We start from the raw sequence: 12,056 nt of genomic DNA on the forward strand, positions 1-12,056 counted from the left end.
GGTCAATGTGATGGGCAAAACTAGTGCTGGTGGCTGCCGAGCTTTAAATATGTGGACAAACAGAAGCACAACCCCGTCCTCAACATCATAACTATACCTAAGGGTGACAGGTAAGTACAATTTACTTAGTTGAATCTTTTTTTTTTTTTTTTTTATTAGGAAACTTTTGGCCTAAGGGTGCCATGAGCAAAAAGCCAATACTCTGGGGCAGCATGATTCAAGAAAGTTGGGAATCACTGAATGAATGTAGACATTTGAGAGATTCTGTAGGATTTTAAAAATGTTTGCACGGTATCAACAAAACTGTTTGAGAAATAATTTGCAACTGCTTCAAGAATCTCTAGTTATCAAGGCTGTCCCCCAAGTATATTGTATTCCATATTATCCCTTCTACCCTCTTGCTAAAGAGTAGTGAGGTGTCGGGTCCCCATAATTGGTGCCTTTTATAAATATATGACCTAAGGCTCATCCCTTCCCAAGAGACCTGCCATATATTGGCTTGAGCTTACTGTACAATACCTGGGCAGCCAAATACTTGTATAAAGCAACAGTAGTGTGGTGCCATAGGTTAAAGATTCTCTCTGTTCACGTCTAACTTGCCCACCCAGCTTTGTTTCCCTCTGCTACCTTGCAATATGATTTCAGTGATCTTTTGTGACTAGGGGCCCTATTTACTACAATCTGCAAAAATGCAGTTGTGGTGTGATATTTCCGAATTCGCATTGCGAATTTTTAAAATATCACATAGATGTACTAACACCTGCATGCAGGGATAGAGCTTGCGATAAAGCTCTGTCCCTTCGAATCCCGTCTGCACACTTCTCCCTGTATTTTTCAGAAAAAATACAGGGAGAATGTGTAGGCGCCTGTGCCGTTGCAGGATACTGCCCTTTAGTAAATTCATGTTATACTAAAATAATGTGAAAAGGGTGTGAAAACGCCCATTTTCACATTATTTTAATGTTAATAAATAGGCCCCTTAAGGCAGGATGTACTAAACAACGCACCCGCGATGCCATACGTTCTGCCAATTATTGGGTACATAATGGGTAAAAGCTGTCCTTTGCGATAGTGGAACTTCTGAGTTTATGACCAGAAGTCCATCTGGCGTTTTTCCGCGCATGTGGAGAATGCCGCAGGGGGTGCCGGCAGGGATTCAATTAGGTCCCTCTCCGGGGGAAAAGCGAAAAGAAGCCCATAGGCTTCTATTGGGTAACATTACCCACCGGGTCCAAGCTCCGGAATGTGTCGCATTATGCAGTTTGGTACATATGGAAAAGCAGCTAAAACTCCTAAAACGGGTGTTTTTGGAGTTTTAACCGCATTTCCGCCTTTAATACATCCCACCCTTAATAAATTCTCGTCTTTCATGGAGAAATACAGTTCTATGCTATGGGGAAACAAAATTGTCGCTCCTACCTAATCCTATTCCGTATTTGTTTATTGGTTAAGGCCGGGATGTACTAAATGGAAAATGCGGTCAAAACCCAGTTTTCGGGGTTTTACCGCATTTTTCATATGCATCATTAGCTGGCCGCCAGGGCTTTTGCTGGTGTTGCCCTATAGAAGCCTATCAGGTTCTACCGCATCGTGATGGTATGAGGGATCCAATGGGATCCCTCCCAGCATGCCCCACTGCTGACGCGTTACTCTGCGTATGGACTTCCGGGTCATAAACCTGGAAGTCCACGGCGCAGCGCTGATCGCAAAGGACCGCTCTTATCGGAAGAGCCCCGGCCGCCTGACAGCTCTTATCGGAAGATTAACAAATTTAACTAAATTGGAAGCGGGTTCTAGGCTACATACACACTGAACGATATGAACGATATATCGTTGAATGATATCGTCATTGTCCATATCATTCAGAAATATCATTTAGTGTGTATGCGGCTTTAGAATAGTAAGAATTTTGCCCACCTTCCCTCATTTTGTCATCACAAAGGAATTTTGATTCCCTCCAGACCCCTTCAGGCAATAAGTTAATTAGACAGGATTTATCATTTGCATAATTGTAACCTCCTTTGTGACTTTTAATTACTTTTTATTCTTTCTCTCTATATTGTACAGTAAAGTTAACTTTTTGTGTTTTGTCTTTTATCAGTTTTACTAGTAAAGAAATGAAATGAGCCATTTATTTACTCGTATGTGGTAGTTTCTTTTTTCTAACCAGAATTTATAACTGCAGCGAATGAATAAAATAAGGGAGAACATTTTATTTAATGGAGACTGTCATGATAAGAACTTGTATTTATGTCCGTAATAAAAACTCATGACCCGAGGAATAGTGCGTAGCTAAACCAATAATGAGGCAATAAAAGCCAGCACCATGAGTAATACATGAAATGTAAGTGCCTGTGTTTTATTCCTTTAGGATTATCTGGGAGGAATCATAGACCAGCCCGAGCTACCCATGAAGCCAGAGCATGTCAGTGCTCTCTTTGGAAACATTGAGGATATTTATGAATTAAACAGGTAAAGCATCCTATGTTCATCTGTCTTTTTAACCCGAGGACATTTCCTTTATTAATGACTTCTACAAACACACTAATGTTCTCTATTGGCAGTCACTGATTTTCCCCTGAATGTTTGCTAATGAGATTTCAGAATAGGTTGTGTCTCTTGCACTCTGCAACCACCCTTTGCATATCTAAATAAAGATTGTGAGCAGTCTTCCCTGACATGGTCGTTCAGATGTACATTTTATGGTCCAAATGAAACCTAAAAACAGCAGCCGCTATTAACAGTCTCGCTACTGAAAATCTATCCCATGCAAGAGGGGCTGCTAAATATATATATATATATATATATATATATATACCGTGTTTCCCCGATAATAAGACAGTCTTATTTTTTTTTTTGTTAACAAAAATACCATAGGGCTTACTTTCGGGGTAGGTCTTATATTAATTTTGACAGCAGTGCCCTTATGCAGGCCCCCCCCTTGCAGAAGTGTCCCATATGCAGGCCCCCCCCTTGCAGAAGTGTCCCATATGCAGGCCACCCCCTTGCAGGCCCCCTTGCAGAAGTGCCCCTTATGCAGGCCCCCCCCTTGCAGAAGTGCCCCTTATGCATGCCCCCCCCTTGTGGAAGTGCCGCTTATGCATGCCCCCCCCTTGTGGAAGTGCCCCTTATGCATGCCCCCCCCTTGTGGAAGTGCCGCTTATGCATGCCCCCCCCTTGTGGAAGTGCCGCTTATGCATGCCCCCACCTTGCAGGCCCCCTTGTGGAAGTGCCGCTTATGCAGGTCCCCCCCTGTAGCAGTGTCCCTTACTGTAGTGACCTTACCTGACTCGCCGCCGTCCGGGATGTCGCTCTCACCTGCGCGCTGACTGGATCTAACATGATCCAGCAGGCGCGGCCGCACAGGATCCTCAGCGCGCTGGTGACGTCATGACTGGGAACGCTGGTCTCTGCAGCGTTCCCAGCTGAAAATTAGTTCAGGTAGGTCTTATTTTCGGGGTAGGGCTTAATTTGGACCGGGTTTCAAAATTAGGGGTAGGTCTTATTTTCGGGGTAGGTCTTATTATCGGGGAAACACGGTATATATATATATATATATATATATATATATACACACACACACAACCATACTTGCCAACTCTCCCTCATTGTCAGGAAGACTCCCTGAAATAGTAGCAAACTTCCTGAAAAGTCTAGTAATCTCCCTGATTGCACCTTATCCCCATTATCTAGCTGTTTTTTTTTTTTTTTAAAAACCTAGAGATTTATACAGTATATTCAAATAGGATCATTAGTATCATTTCCCTGCATTGGGTATAAGGCACAATGATATGGCTACATATATTTTCTGAAAAGTGTCAGTGTGTTTTCATGAACAAGTAGATCTTACTAACTGCTTTGGGGCTCATTTACATTTGTCTGAAACTCCATTTTATGACACGCCTCAAATGTAGCAGTACACGCCCACTTTACCACCGCGCTCATAGGTGTTACTGTCACCATCTCCGTGAAATGCTTTTTCAAAATAGGCAAGTATGATTAAAAGTCATGGAAAAAATTATGTTTATCCTGATTTCTGGGTTTATTTTGTGTTTGCCTTTCTAGAACTTGGTGACTGAAACATTGCTATGATGAATATTGATAATTGGCCACTTTGAAATATCCTCTAGTTTCCCGGCCTCACACTGTTGCTGGGACACACATCTGTCATTCTTAGAACAACTGAGAAGTTAATGTGAATAAGCTCTAAAACACAAACCTATTTGAGAGATCCTATTATGCCTGTTCGTGTGCTGCAATGGATGTTTTCTATCTGGGGTTCCAATATTAAAAATGTGCAGAATCGTGTTTTTTTTTTTTTTTTTTCTTGTTTTGCATGATCACATTATATTGTATGATCTATTACACCTTTTTACATGTGGAGTCTGTACAGAGATCTTGTGTGTTACCTCACACTCTGCACAGGAACTGCTGCCAGTTTGTGAGCCCTGCAAGAAATAGATGTAATATTGTGTACTGAAAGTGGCACCTAGATTGACAGGAAATGCGGCAATCCAGTCAAGAGCCACTTTTTTGTAACTTGCTGGATCCCCCCAAATAGATTACATTCCTGAAGTCTGTCAGCAGTTTCCAAATTCTTGTGTAGTGAAACGTACCTTCTTCACAGAGACTAAGGGGTATAGTTACTAAAGTGCAGGTTTTTAGACGTGGAGTTATTGTCCATAGCAACCAATCAGATTCTAGCAATTCTCTTCTAGTAGGTGCTAAATAAATGTTAAATAGAATCTGATTGGTTGCCATGGGCAACATCTCCACTTCTAAAAACCCGCACTTTAGTAAATATACCCCTAAGTGAATTTTCCATGTAATCTGCTTTGAACTAAACTACAGGGCTGTAGGGAGAAAAACCAGTGAGTTGTATTTTCATTTATCTGTGCTCCAGACTTCTGGGAGCATTGAAGAACTGCATATATGTAACTTTTAAATTTGTATCAGCGCGACCCACAAGCATCAAAATGTTTTTGTTTTATTATATGCATTTTATACGGTGTTTTATTTGCATCTTATTTCAATTACAAAAAAGAACACTTCACAATTAAAAGTTCATAATTGCCCCGGCTCCCCCTCTGCATGTTGGAGACGGGACAGACCATAGCCGATTATTATATGGATGCTACTACAATGACTGACACTGTACAAATCATTTATCTCTATGGTAAGCACGGCCTACACACCTGCCAAAGTACAGAGTAAATCTACACCGCAACATGCTGTATTTCAAATACATTCTCCTGTGTAGAAAGAGTGGCTGTTGTGTTTACCATAGACAGCAGCTATGTATAGTGAACACCATTCTGTTTGTTATCGTCTTGTAGTTATATCCAGCTAAATACACCCATTTTTTACCCAGTGGAATTTATACTCTCCTAATTCTCTGACTGGTTAATGGTTATTCTAGTATATTGGAAGAATGAATCCACGTATTTAGATTACCATAGTCAGAATGGCTAATCTCATGATTTCATTATATACATATTACAATGTTGCATGCAATGTTGCCAGCCCTCCTAGGAGGCCGTTCCCCCAGGTAAAGCTGCCTCTGCGTATCTGATGTTCTGCAGATCGCTGAATAACCCTATTTTGTATACCCAGCATCTGTGAATGTCACGCGCAGTATTACACATAACCTTCTAGTTATTTGTTTGTATGGTCTATGGTTGATGGGCATCTGTCCTCAATCTAATGTTATCTAAATTATTTCCCCATTGTATTTGTCTCAAGATGTCCATCACAATTGAACTGTTGGCAGGTAGGTTACAAGGGAAACAAGTAATGGAAACAGAAATAAACGCATGTGTGTGTGAGGGTATGGTTTATATCCTGTGTTTTGCATGGGCACTTTAAATGTGACCGGTCTTTTTTTACTATATATATATTTTTTCATTTGTGTGTGATGAGTCATTTAGTCGCGTGTCCTGATTTGTAGCGCATTTCGGTTGCACCTTCATTTTCTTTCTCTTTTTGTCTTTTTGTTTATTGGTTTCTATAATGCACATTTTGTATAATGTTAGGACTCCCATCATTGTGAAATTTAAAAACTGTAAAATGTGACAAGCAAAATTGTTGTTCCCCATTATCACAATCTCGTGCTTGTCCCTGAAATCACTACTCTTCTGGGCGTATTTTACCATTTTATGAAATCTCTGCTCCTCTCCAAATGTTAAATTAGTCTTCTCTGCCCATCTTAGTAGCTGAAGGCAGCCCGGGGCAAGATATTACTCAAATAGAAAGCATCACAGATCCATGAGACTTTCAGCATTAGTAGCAAAAGGAAGGTGACCCTTGCTGAAGGTGAGCCATGTTTGCTTGCTACATACTGACTTGTAGTTACATTGCATGGCACTAGAACAGGCCTCTACAGCTTGTGGATGTTCAAGTGTTGAGTAACTACAAGCCCCAGCATGCTCTGCCAGCTGCATCAGAACCACATTGCAACACTGACATATCAGAACTTCAAAAAAAAAAAAAAAGATAGAATTCCAGAAATGTTCTGCTTCCCAAATCTGTGACTGTATAGCTGGGTACACACTGTACCAGTGTTCCCCAAAACTTATTCCTCAGGGAGCACTAACCGTGGTGCACAGGTGTGCATTACTCACTAACACATTTTTAAAGATGGATCTAATTATTTTACTTCTAATTCTGTGAGGAGACCTGGAAAACATGCGTTGTTAGTGCTCCCTGAGGAATGAGTTTGGGAAACACTGCACTGCAATGTAACGATACACGCACCATAGTCTCTGCACTATCCTGTGTACGACAGCGCGAGGTGTGATTACATGTAACAGCACAGAGTCGTTCATTCGTCCCTTCTGCTGTGCAGAACAACAGATGGGACAATGCAATGAACGACGGATCGGACATACAAACTATATAATGTGTAAGATATATTGTTGCCAGGGGCATATCTATAATGGGTGCACCCATAATATGTAAAACTTACCTTTCCGCGGTCCTGCATCGGGTGTCTTAGCGCTGCTCAAAGCATGGGAAAACGTCCGCAGCGGGCATTTTTTCACCGTTTTGCGTATGCGCAGTGAGGTAATCGCCATGAAAATGGCAGCTGCGCCATTTCCCCGACGATCTGCGCATGTGCATAAGACTCTGGGCACACTCTAGTGCCCAGAGTCTACTGATGCTGCAGTGGCCGGCCAGATGGGTCAGTTGGCTGCCGGCCGCCGGGGAGAGAGGAGGGGGCCCCGGACAGGGAATGCACATGGGCCCCCTCCTCTCTTAAGACACCCCTGATCGTTGCGATTCACGTTTGAACGATATATAGTGTGTATCCGGATTTAGAATGTTCCATATCCACGTCCCATCTAGCCCTATGCATTATATGTTTAACAGGTTGATACTTTCTGTCACCGCAGTCTTTTCATATGCACATGGAATGCAGTCGCACTGACCTGCTTTTCTTATTGTCTTTTCTGAGCAGTGAACTTCTCCAAGACCTTGATAGTTGCAGTGATGACCCTGTAGCTGTGACCAACTGCTTTGTTGAAAAGGTTAGTATTGGAATAAATGTGTAATGGCATGCATGATCATGTTTGTTAGTTCACAGGTCTAGAGCTGAGTACACACTAGACGATGTGCAAACGACTCTGTGGTCGTCCCAATTTCCCTTGAACCCCAGAATAAACTATAGAATACGTACACACTGTGCAATCTTTTAAATAACCGAGCGATATAACTTGCATCGTTTGGTCGTTTCATTGTTAACTATATAACGTTAACATATCACTGAGTCGTCAGGTAGGCGTACACACTAGATGACTTGAACAAAATTGTTAATGATCCCTTTAGATCTGCCTGCACTGCAATGATGCAATGAACGACACACGGAGGTGCACGGTAGTGTGTACACACTGAACGATGCAGACGATTTGTAATTCCAATTTGGCTCAAAACGACAAATCGTTCAATATCGTCTATTGTGTACTCAGCTTAAGACTTGGTTACAGCCATATCTGGTATATGTTAGTAATGAATGGTTAATTCCATATGCTTGCATCCATGCCCCAATGGGACAGCAATTCATTTTTATACTCCTGACACCATGCCAATGTCATTTTTGTTATTACTATCCTAGTTGTGACCACATAGAAAGCTCTATTGGATGCCGTGGAGTAGAGCAAAATATAATTCTACCACATGATAAAAATACTTAAGTAATTCATAAATATTCTAATGTATTTTCAGTACTGATTTGTAGCCATTCACTAATTTCATAAGGTGCTTACACTTTAAAAATAATTGTAAAATATTAAATAGACCCGGCACTAGCCGACGATATTACATTGAAGGTTCCCCACCATGTATTCAGCAGTGCAGCAGCACTTTCATACAGCCTGCTAAATACACAAAGTGCTATTATTATAAGGAATGTTATTTAGTAAATATATATTTTTAAAGCAAATAAAAGCTTTAATTACTTTGGTATCTTTTTATATAAAGAACCGCAAAAGAATGTTGTGGAATGTGAGCGTTTGGGTCCTTTACAGAGAAACCTGCAGGCACATTTGGCACCATGCTTAACTTTTGCCCATACATGGCAGGATTCTGCAGCCTGTAACTTTCTCCTATTATGTCCACAGAGCCATTACTTCGATATTTACACCCAGTACTGTAACAACTACCCAAAGTAAGTCTTATTATTTGCATTGGCACGCCTATATCTTTAAGATGCATTTTGGACATGTTTAGTAGGGTCACTAATATTTCCTGAGGATGCTTTTATCCTGAATTAATCGATCTGCTTTAGCTCCTTTATGAAGGTTTGTGTGACGAAATTTGCAGCGATGCCCATAAATAACCCATTCGCAATTGGTCGGATCACTTATTGGGCATGCTGTTATATTTGGTCAGAAGTTTAACGCTGTCCGCTTATAAGTATGTGGTCATCTTATGGCCACCTTATAGGGCCCTAACGATGATCATAGTGATCCAGATTTCACTGTCCGATGGGCCAAATCTCTGAATCTCATGTAAGTGGGCACAGCCCAGGCAGCATCACTAACAAAGTGACTGTATTCTCTGCAGTTTCAATCAGATAATCACATCGTTGCACTAATTGGCCATACAATGGAGCATTTGTGGGTACAAAATAACCTGTAGATCCAGGGCAGCATCTGGCCGCTCTGACGGTGACTGCATTCAGTAAGATGTTGTCATCCAACCACATTAATGGTGTCTTGTCTTTCACACCTTACCATAATAGAAGGGGTGGGCCCAGGACATCCTGGCAGAGATTGTTACTGATGAGTTTGGGGTTGTCAGTCAGTGACGACTTAGGTAGAGCTTTCCTGTTTGTTCTCTCTGACAAGGGTTGTGCTTTGTTTTGCACATGACGCTGAGAAAGGAGGGTGTGGAGATTGGGAGGGGAGGGAAACTTGTTTGAACAAGTTTTGGGCAAAAGCAGGAAACCAGTACCAAGAATCCTAGCTGTGGGTACTGCGTGTTCATTTCCAAGCACATGCTCATTAGTCAGGAGTGCAGACTACTTGTTCTACCCAAAACAAAAGGAATTAGGCATTTTTTGGAAGACCGGTAATTAAACCTAATATCACTGGTCTTCATAAACATTAACTAATATGTGTGAAAATGATCTGATCTTCATACTAACTGAAAATGTGAGTTGTGGTTATGGAGAATATTTTACCCATGCCCATCATTTGCTGTCCACATGATGTAACATTGGAGAATTAGCCGATGTTGCAGAATTCTGCTATTTCATGTGTAGCCCCAAAACGACTGAAATGTCTGACGTTTACAATCAATACGGTCATTAGAGGGCATGTTGGTAAATTAGTTTGCAGTCATGTCCCAACCACACTAACAGGGCTCAACTATGCAGTTATTGGCAAAAAGAACAGCGAGCCCCTTTACCCACACAGAGGGCACGGTATAGGCGCACACCCTTAACCGGCACCGACTAATACTATTACACTACCTAGCTCTGTGTTTGAATGTTCATGACCTACATTTTTGTTTTGGAGTTAAATTCCCTTTAAACCGACCAATTTTTTTTAAAAAGTGTTTTTTCTATATCTAGGTATCTATATCTATAACTGCACACTGCTGAGTGAAAATCTGGGGTAAATTTACTAAACGGACATTTCTTGATGTGTTTAAGCAGGAAATGTAAAACTGCAGTAATATTCTTATACTTTTATAATACTTTTTTTTAATTAAACAGTCAGATTCCCCTGGTCCGCACCAGTTCTAAGTCAGCTGCTAGGCACCGGCCGAGGGTCGCCATGTTGGATGTGGGCAGGACCCTGACAGACAGGGAGAGCAATGGTGTTCCCTGCAGCAAATTGCTATTATAAACACAAAACACACTGTGCTCTTAGGTTTCCAGCTTAAACGCACTGAGAAACGGCAGCTTTTGCAAGACTTAGCAAGCTTACCCCTAGGACTTTAAAGCTCTGCCGCTGTACGGGTCATGTGTTCCACGTCTCATGGTGATGTCATTTCAGCTCTGTGGCCACCCTCACGGAATGCATGAGGAACAAAGTCCTGGCAAAGTTCTTCCGGGAGAAGCAGGAGATGCTGAACCATTCCCTTCCTTTAGGATCCTACCTCTTAAAGCCAGTACAAAGGATACTGAAATACCACCTTCTGCTGCAGGTAACAAGGAATGGCTGGAGATCATGTAGATAAGCTGCCCAGAATTGTGGTTACATCTTGGGGTACACACTATGCCCGATTGCGCCCTCCCGCGGGTCTCAAGGGATATCGTGTGGATGGCCGTGCTGCACAGCCAATCACACAATATCGTATGCAGGGCTGTGCAGTGTAATGAAGGACGGAACGAGGTATCGTTCCGTTGTTCATTACATCAGGTAATGTGTACTGGCAATCTTGCATGGTCGGGGTAAAGGTAAATTGCCCCGACCATCGGCAAGATTGCCGATCATACAAGTGTGTACCCAGCCTAAGAGGATATGTGGATACTCACTACGGTTTATCATCCTTACAAAAAATAAAGAAGGAAATAGATATGGAAATATAGGTAGATCTGAATAGGCATAGCTATAGTTATAGTTGTAGATATTTAGGGTCAGAATTTGTTTTTGTAATGCAGTATCTCCAATAGATTTAGACTTTTGCTCCACATGTTCTCCCAGCGGAGGAGCTGCATTCTAGTTCATCCTATATGTGAACAACAAACTGCTTGCTATCTGCCTTTCATCAGCCCCTCCCCTAGGCCTCCATCCTATATGTCTGCCCATCCAACATTACTGTTGGGGATAGATAGGAAGGATGTCAGTTAGTGCTCCCCACATGTACTATTTGTCTTATGATGTACTAAGACTTGGAAAGTGATAAAGTGAAGAGAGATAAAGTACCAACCAATCAGCTCCTAACTTTCGTGTTGCAGGCTGTTTTTGAAAAGTGACAGGAGCTGATTGGTTGGTACTTTATGTCTCCACTTTATCACTCTACAAGGCTTCGTACATATCCCCCCATAAAGAGTGCTCCATTTTGACTCTTCTCCAGGCAGAGAATGGGTGATGGGAAACATGTATATTAGTGATATAGTCATATAGTGGCCAATTCAGTTAGCTGCGATGTGCCACCAAACATCCTGTGCTGTTCACCTGCACACATATCCGCTTATCATGACGACAGGTTCTAGGTCAATATTCTTACCGAGCACCTCTATGGGATGAGAGGAGAAACTAACAGCGATGCTGGCTGCTATGTGCACGTCGTGGCTGCGCCACTAATTGAATCAGCCCCAAAGGCGTGTGGTGTGACAACAAAACAAGACAGATATAATTCTAAATGAAATACTTATTGGACTCCTCCTATGCCCTGCTGTGTAGACTTCTGCGTCAGGGATTCTCTCATTCTGTATTTCTCCAGGAAATAGCGAAGCATTTTGATGTGGATAAAGAAGGGTACGAGGTGGTGGAGGAAGCCATAGAGACAATGACTGGGGTGGCCTGGTATATCAATGAGATGAAGAGAAAGCATGAGCATGCTGTGCGCCAACAGGTGAGTCAGGCATATGCCTCCGCATAGGGCTG

At 42.0% G+C, this 12,056-nt stretch overlaps 1 protein-coding gene across 1 annotated transcript in view; it reads left to right on the plus strand.

Annotated features, from left to right (window-relative positions):
• The window catches only part of LOC148505485 (pleckstrin homology domain-containing family G member 3-like), a 225,517-nt gene that overhangs the window by 188,853 nt on the left and 24,608 nt on the right, over positions 1-12,056 (plus strand). The window contains exons 4-8 of the mRNA XM_088448223.1: positions 2,372-2,472; positions 7,457-7,526; positions 8,616-8,662; positions 10,500-10,650; positions 11,893-12,024. Coding sequence (XP_088304349.1) covers positions 2,372-2,472; positions 7,457-7,526; positions 8,616-8,662; positions 10,500-10,650; positions 11,893-12,024 — 501 coding nt within the window. The remainder of the gene's footprint in view (positions 1-2,371; positions 2,473-7,456; positions 7,527-8,615; positions 8,663-10,499; positions 10,651-11,892; positions 12,025-12,056) is intronic.

This window comes from Taudactylus pleione, unplaced genomic scaffold (genome assembly GCF_031769625.1).
Source record: "Taudactylus pleione unplaced genomic scaffold, aTauple2 ptg000452l, whole genome shotgun sequence".
NCBI lineage: Eukaryota > Metazoa > Chordata > Amphibia > Anura > Myobatrachidae > Taudactylus > Taudactylus pleione.